We start from the raw sequence: 16756 nt of genomic DNA, 5'->3' as shown, positions 1-16756 counted from the left end.
AACAGGTGGAGGAGAGCTCACCCCAGAATTCACTCCATGAGGGCTGCAGAAAAGTGAGTCTCTGGGTTCCGAGCAGACAAGTAAAATGAAGGATGAGAGTGAAATAGAAGATTAGAAAGTGCAGTGAGCTGCATCTTGAAAATCAAAATTAAAATTTTGTAACAATGCAAAACCAACCAAAGAAAACAAGTGCAAAATCTGAAAAGTAGAACATCAGTGGTTTACAGTTTTGTGTATAATTCTTTCACCTCCTTGGTTAGATTTATTCCTAGGTCCTTTATTACTTTGTAAACTGTTGATGAAGAAAATTAAAGAAGACTTTAAAAAATGGAAAGCTATCCCATGCTCTTGGATTGGAAGAATCAATATGGTTAAAATGGTCACACTGCCCAAGGCAATCTACAGATTTAATGCAATCCCTATCCAATTACCCAGGACATACTTCACAGAACTAGAGCAAATCATAATAAAATTTATATGGAACCACAAAAGACCTAGAATTGCCAAAGCATTACTGAAGAGAAAGAAAGAGGCTGGAGGAATAACTCTCCCAGACTTCAGACAATACTATAGAGCTACAGTCATCAAGACAGCATGGTACTGGTACAAAAAACAGACATATAGACCAATGGGACAGAATAGAGAGCCCAGAAATGAACCTACAAACTTGTGGTCAACTAATCTTCAACAAAGGAGGCAAGAATATACGATGGAATAAAGACAGTCTCTTCAGCAAATGGTGTTGGGAAAACTGGACAGCAGCATGTAAATCAATGAAGCTAGAACACTCCCTTACACCATACACAAAAATCAACTCAAAATGGATCAAAGACTTAAATATAAGACAAGATACAATAAACCTCCTAGAGGAAAATATAGGCAAAACATTATCTGACACACATCTCAAAAATGCTCTCCTAGGGCAATCTACCCAAGCAATAGAAATAAAAGCAAGAATAAACAAATGCGACCTAATGAAACTTACAAGCTTCTGCACAGCAAAGGAAACCAGAAGTAAAACAAAAAGACAACCTACGGAATGGGAGAACATTTTTGCAAATGAAACCGACAAAGGCTTGATCTCCAGAATATATAAGCAGCTCATACGATTTAATAAGAAAAAACAAACAACCCAATCCAAAAATGGGCAGAAGACCTAAACAAGCAGTTCTCCAAGGAAGAAGTACAAATGATCAATAGGCACATGAAAAATACTCAGTATCACTAATTATCAGAGAAATGCAAATCAAAACTACAATGAGGTATCACCTCACACCAGCCAGAATGGCCATCATTCAAAAGTCCACAAATGACAAATCCTGGAGAGGCTGTGGAGAAAAGGGAACCCTCCTACACTGCTGGTGGGAATGCAGTTTGGTGCAGCCACTGTGGAAAACAGTATGGAGATTCCTCAAAAGACTAGGAATAGACTTACCATATGACCCAGGAATCCCGCTCCTGGGCATATATCCAGAAGGAACCCTACTTCAGGATGACACGTGCACCCCAATGTTCATAGCAGCACTATTTACAATAGCCAAGACATGGAAACAGCCTAAATGTCCATCAGCAGATGACTGGATAAAGAAGATGTGATATATTTATACAATGGAATACTATTCAGCCATAAAAACTGACAACATAACACCATTTGCAGCAACATGGATGTCCCTGGAGAATGTCATTCTAAGTGAAGTAAACCAGAAAGAGAAAGAAAAATGCCATATGAAATCGTTCATATGTGGAATCTAAAATAAATAAATACATACATACATACATACATACATACATACATACATACAAAACAGAAACAGATTCATTGACGTAGAATACAAACTGGTGGTTGCCACTGAGGCAGGGGGTGGGAAGGGACAGACTGGGATTTCAAAATGTATAATAGATAAAGAAGATTATACTGTATAGCACAGGGAAATATACACAAGATCTTATGGTAGCTCACAGAGAAAAAAATGTGACAATGAATATATATATATGTTCATGTATAACTGAAAAATTTTGCTCTACACTGGAATTTGACACAACATTGTAAAATGATTATAACTTAATAAAAAGTGTTAAAAAATAAAATTAAAAATAAAACAAATGAATGCATGTAAGAGCAACAACAAAATGTGTTAAGTACCATGGGCACTGACCAGTCTCAACAGATGATGCCTGAGTTTTTATCCCCAGGTGAAAATGATCAACTTTTTGACTAAAGATCCTGCAGGACTATTTAGGGAAAGCTTGCTGTTGGCCACTCTGAGGGAAAGCTTGCTGTTGGCCACTCTGGTGCAAAGCCCTCTTTGCTTGTGGATTTGGGGGTACCCCATGTTAATAGGCTGTTCTTGCTCAGTCACCTGGAAGTGAAACCTTTGAGCCCAGAGTTCCCAGGCAAACCCTCTGCTCGGGGATGAGTCCCATCGTGAAAAGGACATACAACAGCACAGCAGAAGAAACCCTACCAGCTGCTGGACTATTCAGCATAGTTTTTTGGGTTTTTTTTTTTTGATAAATATGAATGAGCAGTAAAGACCTTCAGACTTAGAAGGAAAGACAGCAGTATGAAGGAGAATAACAAGATACACAAACAGAAAAACTTACCACAGATGAAGCAATGAAGAACCCAGGAAAAGAAGAGAAAAAAATTAGTTTCTACAGAAAAATTCATGAAGTTGTTACATCCACAAAGTGAGAACGGAAGGCAATGAAGAAGGAACAGTAAGAAAGCAGAGGACAAGAAACAGCTTTTAGGGAGTGTGCTTGCTGCCTCTTAGGTCCCAGTTCCCTCTTCAGTACCTGCTTTGCAATAGAGGATTGGACTCTTCAAGGATTTCTCCTTGTGAGCATGATGCTAGGATTTGCCAGTAGAGGGCGTTGGAGGACCATCACAGGAGGAAGGAGGCATCTCTTGGAGGCATTTGCTTTTTCTTGCTCCTGGGGCGGAGTCTGTCCCAGGGCCTGTAGGTGGGGACGTCTGGTGTCATGCTTCCAGAGTTGGCAGTCCCTCGGCAACCTCATAGGCCCAGGTAAGGCCTGGTGACCACCTTCCATGCTCCAGGACCCATGTCAGCAAGAGCGTCATAACTTCCTCTGTGCCTCCCCCCACCACCAGCCTTGGGTCTTTTGCACACCATTTCTTGACATGGTCACTGTGTGCTCCCACAGTGGTGCCCCAGTGTTCCCCATGTACCTGACCTGGAAAATATAAGACTGCAGATTGAAATGACCTACCAGGAGCAAAGCTGGATGAACAAAGATTACCCACATCTAGACATAGTAGATGTACCATCATTTGTTTATGCATTCACCAGTCGATGGACATTTGACTTGTTTCCAGTTTAGGGCTATTAGGAATAAAGAAGCTACAAATGTTCTTGTACAAGCCTTTGTGTGAACATATATTTTCAATTCATGGGTAAATACCTAGGAGAGGGATGACTGGGTCACTGTGCTAGCCACACAGAATGTCTTTTGAGAGTCAGATCAAAGCTGGCCACCTGCGATCTGATCCAGCCACCTCGTTATACTGATGGAGAGACCGTACAGAGTGTTATAGCTGGAGCCAGAGCACAAACTCCTGAGTCACAGCCGAGTACTCACCACTGGGCCACACCAGCTCCTTCTTAGTTGAACAGAGATCTTTTTACTCAGCTAAAATACAATTACGTTTGAAAGTGGAATAAAAACATTTTCAGACATAAAAGGGCTGAAATTCTGTCTTCCCCACTTGTATCTTTTCTTAGAAAGTTACTTAAAGATGTAATCCAGTTAAATGAAGGGCAAACAACAACAACAACAACAAAGCCATGAAATCTAGAAAAGCAGGGGTTCTATCCCAGGAGAGCAAAGAAGGGAAGTCCCAGAATGACAGCTGTGCAAAAGACATTACGACATCTAGTTGAGCCCCACCAGAGCAGGAAAATGAAGGGTTCCAGGGAAATGTCCGCAGGAATAAAAGGCAGAATTGCAGTCAGTTTCAAGAGTAGTAGGGTTGAAACCCTTGAGGATATGGTGGAAGCACAGTACTTTTACCAGCAAGGAAAAGAAAGGCGATTGAAAACTCCAGGGAAAATAAAAAGCTGATAAGAAATGTACAGTTCAAGTACAAAGATGAACATTTCATATGATTTTAAACAATTTCTGGGTGTACAAAAGAAGATTCCATTTGACTTTGATGCTAAGACTATTCTCCTTTAAATGGCCCAAGGGTCAGGTATTTGGATTTAAAGAGAAATATTTAAGTCTGGCAAACAATATCTTTTTTTAGTTTCTAAATTGGGACTAAGAGCAGGCAGGTTCTTTTTTTCTTCCTCTTCCAATGGGCCCTTAACAGAGAACACAGGTGAGCTAAGTAGGGGCTAACCAGTACCTCCTGCTCACCTTCAGATCCAAAGGAGGAAGAAAAGGGGAGGGTCAGTAACCCAGGGAGGAAGGTAACGGGGGAGGTATGGTACACACAGAGAGGGGATGAGAGGCACCCAAGGAGCATCGGGACCCCCTTCTCTGCTTAGAGGAGGGACAGCATTTCTGTTGCTGGATTCCAGCAGTGTTCCAGTGGCAGCTCAGACCCAAGCTGCCTTAGAGAGAGGCCAGGGATGGGGAGGATGCTAATTGGCTGTAGCCACAGTTAGTGTTCTTGAGCACAAGGGCTCTGACAGTCCTCTCAAAATTAACTCTCACTGAATCCCAATATTTCTTTTCTTTCCTTCATTTTTTAAAAATTGAAGCATCATTGATTTACAATGTTGTGTTAGTTTCTGGTGTATAGCAAGGTGATTCATTTTTTTATATATATATTATTTCTCATATTCTTTTCCATTGTGGTTTATTACAGAATATTAAATATAGCTCCCTGTACTATACAGTAGGACCTTGTTGTTTATCTATTTTATATACAGTAATTTGTATCTGCTAATCCCAAACTCCTAATTTATCCTCACACACTTTCCCCTTTGGTAACCATAAGTTTGTTTTCTATGTCTGCAAGTCTGTTTCTGTTTTGTAAATAAGTTCATTTGTGTCATATTTTAGATTCCACATATAAGCGATATCATATGGTATTTGTCTTTCTCTGTCTGACTTACTTCACTTAGTATGATCATCTCTAGGTCCATCCATGTTGCTGCAAATGGCATTATTTCATTCTTTTTATGGCGGAGTAGTATTCCATTGTGTATATATATGCCACATCTTTTTTATCCGGTCGTCTGTTGATGGACAATTAGATTGCTTCCATATCTTGGCTATTGTAAAGACTGCTGCTATGAACATTGGGATGCACGTATCTTTTCAAAATAAGAGTTTTCTTTGGGTACATACCCAGGAGTGGGGTTGCTGGATCATATAGCAACTCTATTTTTAGTTTTTAAGAAGCCTCCATACTGTTCTGCATAATGGCTGCACCAGTTTACATCCCCACCAGGAGGGTTCCCTCTTCTCCACACCCTTTCCAGCATTTGTCATTTGTAGACTTTTTAATGATGGCCATTCTAACTGGTGTGAGGTGATACTTCATTATAGTTTTGATTTGCATTTCTCTAAGAATTAGCAATTTTGAACACCTTTTCACATGCCTATTGGCCATCTGTATGTCTTCTTTGGAGAAACATCTATGTAGGTCTTCTGCCCATTTTTTGATTATGTTGTTTGTTCTTCCTTGTTATTGAGCTGTATGAGCTGTTTGTATATTTTGGAAATTAAGCCCTTGTTGATTGCATCATTTGCAAACATTTTCTCCCAGTCTGTAAGTTTTTTTCATTTTGTTTATGGTTTCCTTTGCTGTGCAAAAGCTTATAAGTTTGATTAGGTCACATTTGTTTAGTTTTGCTTTTATTTCTATAGCCTTGGGAGGCTGATCTAAGAAAATCTTGCTCTGATTGATGTCAGAGAATGTTTTGCCTGTGTTCTCTTCTAGGAGTTTTATGGTGTCGTATCTTACAGTTAAGTCTTTAAGCCATTTTGAGTTGATTTTTGTGTATGGTGTGAGGGAGTGTTCTAACTTCATTGATCTATATGCGCCTGTCCAGCTCTGATATTTCAAATATAATTCAAATAAAAATTTGGAAATAAATAGAAATTATCATAACAAATTGCATCATCTTTCTTATAGCCTAAGGCCTCCAGGCTTTAACTAATTCACGTAATAATCTGGTGACCATGTGGAAAGACGTAGTATCTATTTGGAGACTCCAAAGCAGAGGGGTTCCTCGGGACCCTACTGATCCAAGAATAAAATTAATCCTAGCCTCACTTTCTCTTCACAGAGTTTCAGGAAAAATCTGAGCGGCATCATGAGAGCTTTTTAGAAGGGAGGTGTGTGTGGGTGGGGGGTTTGCCTTGTACCACAGAAGGGAAGGGGTGCCGCCGCCAGGAACATGGGGGCGGAGAGGGCAAGTGGCTGGGCATGACCTACTTCAAATGTGGGCCATTTTTTCCTGCCCTAGAAAAGCAGTTAATCATAAGCTTGTAAGAAAATGCTCAGTCCTCTGGCAGGAGGCAGTGCAGTCCAGTGGGGAGCGCTCGGGGCTGGGACTCAGAAGCCCTTTCCCTGGCTCTCGCCCCGGGTCTGTGGTCCTCTCTATCTGCAAAAGGAGGTGGGCTGGGCCCGATCAGAGGTGACCGTGCCTGAAGTGGTCCTCAAAGACGTTCAGCATAGTGGCACAGCCTTCCCTCTCCTAGGAACTCCAAGTGAAATAAAATGATATGTTTTCACAAAGACTTGTGTGAGAACAGTCCTAGGAACTCCAAGTGAAATAAAATGATATGTTTTCACAAAGACTTGTGTGAGAACAGTCATAGCTGCCTTACTTACAATACCTTCAAATTGGAAACAAGCAGAATGTCCATCAGCAGGTGACCAGATAAATAAATGGTGGCCCATCTCTACGATGAAATGCCGTTCAGCAATACAAGGATGAATTACCGATGCAGGAACATGACGGAATCTCAGAAACATTATGCTGAGTGGAAGAAGCCAGACACCAGGGAGTTCGCCTGCACGAGTCTGTCTAATGTGGTTCTGGAATGGGCTGGCTGGCTTATAGTGACGTAAAGCAGATCTGTGGTTGCCTGGGTGTAGGGGAGGATTGACTGCCAAAGGACAGGGAACTTTCTGGGGAGGCGAGAATGTTCTAGGTCTTGAGTGGAGTCACAGTTACATAGAAGTACCATGTCAGGTTGGTTTCAGGATGCCCTGCAGATACCGAAATCCAGGGATGCTCAGGTCCCTTCTATAAAACGGCAAGGTGCAAAGGTGCAGGTGGCCCTTTATCTCTGCAGGTTCCACAGCCATGGATTCACTCGATCTGCAGTTGGTTGAATTCAGAGATGTGGAGTCTGAGGATGAGGGACCTGCAGAGATGGGGGGCCGACTGTATACATTCCTCAAAACTCATCAAACTGTACATACACTTAGGAGACATTTTCTTCTATGTAAATTGTGCCTCAATAAAACTGATTTCAAAAGAAAAGAACTTTGAAAATTGAGGCTACTTTTAAATACCAGGAGATATTTAAATTTATTTGTTCATATTGATTTAATCAGGTTTCTCTTGCATAAAATCAGAAGGTCTGGAGTCACCAGGCCACCCTCTTGTGTGATCACAGTTGGCTGGAGATGAAGATCTTTGATCTTTTGAAACACAAATCTGATCGTGTCTGCCAATTACAGCTGCAGGAATAGTGTGTTACAAAACCCTCGACAGTAAGCCTTCAGCTTTCACTCCGTGGGTCAGCTGCGTGGCTCTGCGGTCTTGCTGGGCTCTGACGTTTGGTTTGGGTTTGCTCCATTCGTAATTCTGGGACTGGTGGGAGCTGCCTGCCCAACCCCCGCACAGTCTGCTTATGGTAACTGCGGGAGTGCAGAAAGAGGGCAGTGGAGAGCAGACACTTTTTAAGGCTCAGTCTGGGAATGGGCACACCCTGCTTCTCTCTCGTTCCACTGGCCAGACGAGTCACCCGGCCAAGTTCAGGCACTGATGCGGGTGGGTGGAGGGGGGACACACAGACACCTGCCTCGACCTGCAGAAGCTGCAGGGTCACCAGGCAATAGATGGGGCCGTGGACATGGGGCAAGATGGGGAGTCTGGACCAACGTGCCGTCTGCCGCATCCATCCCATCTCGTTGCTAATGAAAACCACCACTTTGGGGAGAAAGAGCCAATGTTTAAAAGCAGCCTTGTTGAGGTATAGTTTACATACCTTAAAATCTGGTAGATTTAAGTGTATAGTTTGATGATTTTAAAGAAATCTACAAAGTTGTGTGACTGTCACCACCATGTGAGAAACCTGGTATCAGTCAACCCCATGGACAACCACTAATCCACTCTCTGTTCCTCTACATTAGCATCTGGGGACATTTCTAGAATATGCATCCTTCTGTGTCCGGCTTCTTTCACTGAGCATAACACTTCTGAGGTTCGTCCATGCCGCAGCTGTATCAGGACTTCATTTCTTTTATTGCCAAAGAATACTCCAGTGTGCAGATACTGCATTTTATTTATTTATCTGTTTACCAGCAGATGGACATTTGGGTCGACTATGAAGGATGCTGCTATGATCAACCTCCTCCCTCCCCCACCTCTGGGCCTCTCCACCTTCTATTTCCTCTACTTAGAAACCCCTACAGCCACTTACGTCCCAGCAACCCCCTCCTCAGAGGAGCTTCTCTGGTCCGACAAGGTCAAGCCCACCCTTACAGGGGCCCCACGTGCCTGCGCCTCTGAGCTCTGGCGGTGGGGATCTTGTCTGTTTGCTCACTGCTCTATCCCAGCTCCCAGCACAGTCTGGTGCATAGTAGGTGCTCAGGAAAGAGTTGTTGCATGGAGGGAAGGGAGGAGGGAGGGAGAGAGGAAGCGGGGAGACAGAGCCAGGACACAAACCTGCAGTGTCCTTCAGGCCCCACCGTGCTGCCTTCCTGGAAGTCACCAATCCCCATGGGTTGGGCTCCTTGGCACTGATTCTAACCCACTCTCTGCAGGTATGGCTGAGGGGGACACCACCTACGAGCTACCTCCCCCGGGGACCTACCCTGACTGCAGCTCCAACCCAGAGGACAGCGGGGCCCCTGCCAGGTGACTCCCGGCCCCTTCTCTCCATTTGGCCTGCCAGTGCCCAGGGGATGCCTGGGGGCAGCCGGCTGGGGATGGAGGTGGGGCCTCAGCCGGATCTCTGGGACTAGCCCATGAGTCATTTTGGAGAATGTAAGCCTCTGCGCTGGCACCATGGAAGGCCAGGAGGCCTAGAAACCCAGTCCCTGCCCTCAAAGTGCCTGGCACAGACAGTAGGCAGAGGAACTGGGACTCAGGCCTCGTCTCCACAATCCCTATAGAAAGGGAATGCTTTCCAAGCACACACTGCCCTCTTCCTTTTTCTTTTCTTTTTTTGTGGGGGAGGTAATTAGCTTTTATTTATTTATTTAACGGAGGTCCTGGGGATTGAACCCAGGACCTTTGCATCTTAAGCGCCCAGTCTACCACGAGCTACACCCTCCCCCACCCCACGCCCACTGCCTTTTTTCCATCTCAATCAATTTCGATGAATCGATTGATAGTCTGTCTTACTTCTGGCTTCTTTCCCTGCAGCACCGACCCCTCCCTGATCTCCCTGGTGGACTCCCTGACGGGTAGGGAGCATGGAGGGGGCGTAACCCACGCCTGGGGGGACGCCTCCATGTCAACCAGTGCGCCCATCTCCTTCTCCTCCACAGGGAAGCCCACTCTGGTTTCAGGTAATGATAGTCCCATGAAGCAGGGCCTTCCTCCCAGGGGGCCGCAAGGAGGCTGGCATCTCACTGGGCAGTGGTATCCACTTGGTGGGGGGTGTGGGGAACCAAAGTTGAACCCCGGTGCCCGGCTTCTGGGTCTGGGACTGTGGCTCTGTCACTTGTGAGCGGGGATTTCATTCACAGCTTCATCCCCGCAGCCCGTAACTGCTACTCAGAAAATATTTGGTGAATGACTTTATGACCTTGACGAGCGGCTTACTTCCTTGGAGCCTCTGGTTTCTCACCTGTAAAGGTGCAACAGCGCAGACCACACAGGGCACAGGCAGCGTAGGACGCAGCTAGCTCATCAGCGGCTCCCGTTGGACGTTCACTCTGAGGGCCTTGAGTTTTAGGACTTGCAGATCTAGTATTGGACACTAGATGGCGGTAGGTTTCAGGCCAGCAGTTCTCAAAGTGGTCCTGGACTTGCCAGACTCAGTAACTTACTGGAAATGCAAATTACCGGCCCCATCGGAGCCTGAAGAATCAAAATCTGCATTTTAGCACTGTCTCCAGGAAAGTCATATGAGCATGAGTGTTTGAGAAGCACTTACCTGGCACTTACTACCTTTTTAAAGTCTGAAAATGGACTTTAAAAATAATAGATACGTATTGATTTTCACAAGTGACAAAGTGGGGGAAAAAAGAGGCAAGTTAAGTACTAAGATGTAAAGAAATATACCCAGGTAGCGGCTAAGGGCATGGGCTCTGGGGTGCCCCTGGCCTGGGCTGAACTGACCTGCGATTCTTATCCTCAGGGTGACCTCGGGTGTGTTAACCTGTGTGAACTTCAGGTTCCCTCATTTGTAAAACGGAGAAAGTAATGGTGTCTATTGTCTATCGTGGGGCTGTTGATTCACCCATTCAGGGAACACCTGCTGAGTGTGCTTGTGTGTAGAGTAGACACTGTGCCTGCCCTCAGGGAGCTTCCAGTCTAGAGGGGAGGCTGGGAGTGTTGCCAGGCTCACAGCATCACCCTCCGAGCTGCTCTGCCCGCCAGCTACCTGGGGAGGTGCACCACGCAGGCCCTCTCCCTGAGTCCCCAGCTGTCATTGTTTTGGACCTCTATTCCTTCTTCATTCTGGCTCCTTGACTTCTCAGTTTCTCACCCTCTCAAAATAGTTTGCTTTTTCTTCAACTATTTAGCCCCCCAGATGAGCTTCCTAGAGCCAGGTGAGGAAGGACAGGTGGGTAAGGGCTGGGCCAGATGGGTAGGGTCTGGGTTTCTGCCCTGGCTTGGGAAAGGCCCAGGTCCTGGCAGCCACCGTGGAGTCTGTGCCCAGGAGGAGGAGGCAGTAGTCTGGGCTGGGGCTGTCCTGTGTGGTTGCAGGAGGGCCTCAGATCCCCGCCAGGATGTACACTTGGGGGCCACGAGTGTGAGGACGAGAGGGCAGGGCCGCCTCTGTGTTCCAGGACCCGTGCTCTTCTGGGTGACCTTGACGCTGGTGGTGGTCATCAGCTCCGGCTCCTTCCTCCTGTGCCACTGGAAAGCCTGCAGGAAGTGGATTCGGCAAAGTGAGTGCACGTGTCCTTTGGGCTCTGGGAAGGGCAGGGTGCTCTGTGCCAGCCTGGCTGGGGGCCTCTCCTGCCCTGGCCGCTGAGGCTCTCCGAGCTGGCACCCCAGCCCTCCTCCCGCTGTCGTTTCAGAGCTCCACCTGTGCTACTCCGTCCAGACCTTCCAGCCCAAGCTGGAGCCTGCAGGTGAGTGTCCGGAGGGCCAGAGGGGCAGCTCCGGACCGTGGTTTCAGAGCTCCTTGGGGATCCCTCTCTCTGGGTTCCCACAAGCTGCTCCTTCCTTCTGTACAACCTCATCTGTGAAGGGAATGTCCTGTGAGTGGAAACGGCGGGGCATGCCCTTTGAGCGCTGGCCAGATGCTGGCTGGAAGGTTGAAAAATCCACCTTGTTCTCTCCTGAATGCCTTCCCTTCCTCCCACTCCCACGTGACCTTGGGTGAGTTACTTAGTTCCTCTGTGTCTCAGTTTCTTCCTTTGTAAAACGGGGACAGCGTGGCCTCATTCAGAGGGTGGGCACGTGGATCCACGGAGAAAGGGCCTCTGAGCGCTGCGTGGGGTGCCTGCACCCGGTCAGTGCTCAGTGTATGGTGGCTGCTGTTTGCTGACAGGCGGCCCATGTCTGGGGCCTTTTCCCCCACCAGGAATCCCAGGCCTTGAGTTCTACGTTGTTCTGAACTCCTCTCTCTGATCACTGCCCAGCCTCCAGGCCGACTCTTCCAGGCAGCCCTCCATGCCCCACCCATCCAGGCAACTGGTCTCTTCCAGCTCTCACCTCAGCATTTTGTGCCAAGTGTCTTCTCTCCCCTGTGCGGCTTCTTTCAAGGCAGGGCAGGGTCTTCCTCAGCTTGCCACAAGCATTGATTGAGCACCTACTGTGTATGGGGCCCTGGCCACAGGGGAGCGAGCAAACACAAATGGTCTGAGCTTCCCTTTCTGGCTTCAGATCCAGGAGCCTCAGGGGAGGCAGGTGATGCTCTTTGGTCTGTAAGGCACAGACAAGACCCGGGGCCACATGGCCCGTCAGTGCCACCGCCAGACTCAGGCACTGGTCCTTAGATGGTGGGTCTTGTTTGTAGGGGCCCAGTCCCATCCCTAATCTCTTCCTCCCTCCAAGGGTTGTCAACCACCCAGTGCCCACCCTGGAGCCCAGTGGTCAACTCAGACCTCACCCCTGTCTCCCCTGGGCCTGTGGAGAGCTTTGCCGTAGCCTGGCTTCTACTTGGGCCCCCAGACACAGCCCATGAGGCATGTTTTGGATTTGATGAGTTTCACAAGCAGGTGCTTGTGTTCCCTTCACAAGGGGGGTTTTTGTGTTTTGACAGTTTCAAGCCTTTTTCCGTGAGCTGTCAGGCTTAGTGTCTCACTGAAACCCGTGTTTGCTTTCTTGACATTTTTCTAGTATTCGAGTTTCCATTGCTGTCAGTTTATTTTTTTTCTTCAAACCTCCGTGATAGCAGTTTTGTCATACCAAAAAAAAAAAAAAAAAAAGAGAGAGAGAGGGAAAGAAAGACAAAAGGCACCTTCCCTTAAGAAGCCAGACCTACCAAGAACTAAGCCCCAGGGCTCAGTGGCGGCCGCCCTATTTGGGGCCATTGCTGGCCCTCTGGCTTCCGGTGGGGGGTGGGGTGGGGGTCTGGTTCCCAGGCCTGAGAGGGAAGGAGGTGGCGGCGCAGGGCGCAGGATGTGGACGGACAGAGCAGGGTGGCTGCAGTGGGTGCTGGATGCGTGCAGGAGCGCTAATATCTGTCCACTCCTTCATGTACCCATTGGGCACTTCCTAGCAGCGCTGGGCTGGTAGAAGAACTGCCCTGCTGAGCTTTCAGACCAGCACCAGTTGCTGGAAGGACTAAAGGCGAGCAGGACAGAAATGTGCATCCCAGTCCTCCGAGTCCCGGAGCTCCAGCGCTGGGGGACCGCCGGGTCTGTGAGCAGCGCATCAGCCATCTGGGCAGGTGCCCATCTGATGCTCACCCCCATCTCTGAATCGATTTGACTTTGTGGCATGTGTCCTCTTTGGCAGGCGTCTCCAAAGCACCTATGTGTTCTCATCTTCCTCCCAGCGGCCTTGTGGAATCCCCATTTCACAGATGAGAAACCAGAGGCACAGGAAGATGAAGGAATTTGTTTAAGGCCACTTGGTTAATTAGCAGGGATTTTGTTGGTAGTGACAGTTTTGCATAAAGGGTCTCTCATTCTCAGCACTAGTGACATCTGGATGAAGTAATTCTTTGATGTGGAGACAGTCCTATGCGTTACAGGATGCCAGGCAGTTTTCCTGGTCCCTAGACCCACCAGATACTAGGGGCACCTCCCATCTGTGACAGCCCAAAATATCTCCAGATATTGCAAAATGTCCCCTCATGGGGGTAAGTCGCTTGTGGTTGAGAAACACTGACTGAAATTCTTTTAACCCCTCATTTTAAAGGACACTATGATCATGACTTCATTTGTTACTTCAGACAGGTTTACGCTGGAAAAAATCTTTTTTCTTTGTTTTGAAACAATTTCAAATGTCTGGAAAAGTCTCAAGGACAGTACCAAAAACTTATTTTGCCTGAACCATTTGAGAGTAAGTTACTGACTTAATGCCTTCTCATCCCTGAATACTTACGTGTGTATTTCACACGACTACTTGTAGTAAAATCGTCAAAATCGGAGAGTTCACACTGATGCCTTTGCCACCAACGAATTCTCCGACTCCACTCAAGTTTCTTTGTTTATCCCAATAACATTCTTTATGCAAAAGAATGCCGTTCAGGGTCTTGTGCTGCCTTTGGCCTCAGTGTCCCCGGTCTCCTCTAATCGGGGGCAGTTCTGCAGGCTTTTCTTTCACAGTCATGATCTTGTCACTTTGAAAGATTCTGCCAGTGATTCGGTGGCTGCCCCTGACCTTGGGTTGGTTTGCTTGACGTCTTCCTCACCCCTGGATTCAGGTGGTGCATCTCTGGCAGGAAGTTGCCAGGCGTGACGCCCAGCTCTCCGTGTGGGTCCCCCCACCAGGTCTCCTTTTGTCCCTTCCTCCGTGTGTTCACCGCAAGCACGTGATTAGGGTGGTGTCTGCCAGGCTTCTCCCCCATGAAGCCCTCTTTCCTCCTCGGTCATTGTGAAGTATTTTGAAGGGAGGTCCTTTGAGGCTCTGAATAACTGAAGCCTCGTCAAACTTTTCTTCATTTCCATGTTTATATCCGTCTGGACCACAGATTCCTCTCTTACTCTACTGCCATCATTATTTAATTTGATGTTCAAATCGTCCCAGCTTAGGCCAGTGGGGGCCCCTTCAAGCTGGCTCCCGTGGCCTTTTGTCCCCATCCTTCTGTGTTTGGAGCACCTCTTCCTCCACGATGTTCCCAGCTTAGCCCGCACTTTCCCTGCCCTGTCCTGGCTTTGCATCTAGGGGTGTTGCCTGTTGCCCATGTCTGGCTGAGCCTTTGTGTCAGACCCCTTCCTTGGGTCTGTTCTGCTTCCCACAGCAGCTGGACCCCAGGGCCAGAGAGGGGATGGGATGGAAAGGGGAGAGCAGTGGGGATGGAAGGGATGGATACCTCGGGTGTCAGAACCCACGTGCTGGGCTTTAGCGGCCTTCAGAGCAGCCCTGGGACACCAGGCACTCCTTCTGGGGGCAGGGGCACCGATGCCCAGTGTGTCCCTGGACTTGTGCCCTGGGCTGCTAGACGTGTTAATGAGAAGCTCATTATTATTCCAGAAAGCAAGGGAAACAATACATGAAGACAGTAGGCTGAAGCAACATTTTTAGGGGAAGAGCAGTTACGAAATCTGACCTCTGTTCTTGGCACGATTTACTCTGCATCTTTATCAAAGTCCACACGCGGGTGGGAGCACGGCTGCAGGCAGATGTCGGTACCTTCCAGATTCTGCCTTTTTACCTCGATGTTTCCTTCTGCTTGTTTCCAAGAGTCAATATCGAAGGCAGACCTTCTATTCGATGTGATGGAAGGTCAAGCCACAGGGACATCCGGAAGCCCTCTATGTGCTAGGCAGCCCCTGGGCATCTTCCCTTTTGCATATTTTTAAACAATTATTTTAATTTTTTTTCAAACTGAAGTATAGTTGATTTACAATGTTGTGTTAGTTTCTGGTGTACAGCACACTGATTCAGTTATACATATATAATGCTTTTCATATTCTTTTTGTTAGAGGTTTTACAACTTCTATATAATAATTTTAAAAAATCTACATAGACTTCAATTTTTAAGAAAAGTTTTAGACTTACGGAAAATTTGAGGGGCTAGTACAGAGAGTTTCTGTACAGCCCACACCCAGTTTCCTTTACTGGGGACATCTCACATTAGTGCAGTAGGTTTGTCACAGTAAATGAGCCCATGTTGATGCATTGCTATCATCTGAAGCCCATACTCTATTCAGACTTACTTAGTTTTGCCTAGTATCCTTTCACTGCCCACCCAGGACACCACATGACATTTTTTTTAAAAGTCTTTATTTTATTTTTTAAAAAAATTTTATTGAAGTGTAGTTGATTTACAATGTTCGTTTCAGCTAACACCAAACTGATTGAGTTATACATATACGTGCATATATATTTTTTCTTTTCAGATTGTTTTCCATTATACTATTACAAGAAATTGGATATAGTTCCCTGTGCTGTACAGTAGGTCCTTGTTGTTTATCTATTTTATATGTAGTAACGTGTGTCTGTTAATCCCCAACCCTTTATTTATCCCTCCCCGCCCTTTCCCCTTTGGTAACCATAGTTTGTTTTCTATGTCTGTGAGTCTGTTTTTGGCTTGTAAATAGAATTTGTATCATTTTTTTTAAGATTCCACATATAAGTGATATCATATGATATTTGTCTTTCTCTGTCTGACTTCACTTAATATGATAATCTCTAGGAATTACAGTTTTCTCCAGATATATGCCTAGGGGTGGGATTGCTGGATTATATGGTAATTCTATTTTTAGTTTCTTAAGGAACCTCCATACTGTCCTCCACAATGACTGCACCAAACTACATTCCCACCAACAGTGTAGGAGGGTTCCTTTTTTCTCCACACCCTCTCCAGCATTTATTATTTGTAGACTTTTTAATGATGGCCATTCTGACTGGTGTGAGTTGATACCTCACTGTAGTTTTGATTTGTGTTTCTCTAATAATTAGCAATACTGAGCATCTTTTCATGTGCCTGTTGGCCATCTGGATGTCTTCTTTGGAGGCACCACATTTCATTTGACTGTCATGTCTTCTTAAGCTCCTCTGGCCTGTGACAGTTTCTGGCTTTCTTTGCTTTTGATGACCTTGGAGGTTTTGAGGAGTACTGGTCAGCTACGGTGTAGGAGCCCCTCTGTTGGAATTTGCCTGAAATTTTCCTCCTGATTAGATCAGAGTCATGGGTTTTGGGGAGGAAGACCACACAGGTTCAGTGTCATCTTCATCACAACGTATCAGGGTTGTGTCCTCTCAAGGTGACTGATCACGAGGCAACTTCTCTTTTGAGATCT

The 16756-nt window shown here is 46.5% G+C and overlaps 1 protein-coding gene across 1 annotated transcript in view; it reads left to right on the top strand.

Annotated features, from left to right (window-relative positions):
• TNFRSF8 (TNF receptor superfamily member 8) overlaps positions 1–16756 on the top strand; it is a 49902-nt gene that overhangs the window by 22141 nt on the left and 11005 nt on the right. The window contains exons 8-11 of the mRNA XM_031464081.2: positions 8981–9074; positions 9585–9730; positions 11180–11281; positions 11414–11467. Of these exons, the coding sequence (XP_031319941.2) occupies positions 8981–9074; positions 9585–9730; positions 11180–11281; positions 11414–11467 (396 nt within the window). The remainder of the gene's footprint in view (positions 1–8980; positions 9075–9584; positions 9731–11179; positions 11282–11413; positions 11468–16756) is intronic.

The sequence above is a fragment of the Camelus dromedarius genome, chromosome 14, assembly GCF_036321535.1.
Source record: "Camelus dromedarius isolate mCamDro1 chromosome 14, mCamDro1.pat, whole genome shotgun sequence".
Classification (NCBI taxonomy): domain Eukaryota; kingdom Metazoa; phylum Chordata; class Mammalia; order Artiodactyla; family Camelidae; genus Camelus; species Camelus dromedarius.
Note: the sequence above shows the minus strand (reverse complement) of the source record. Positions and strands in the feature narration are given on the sequence as shown.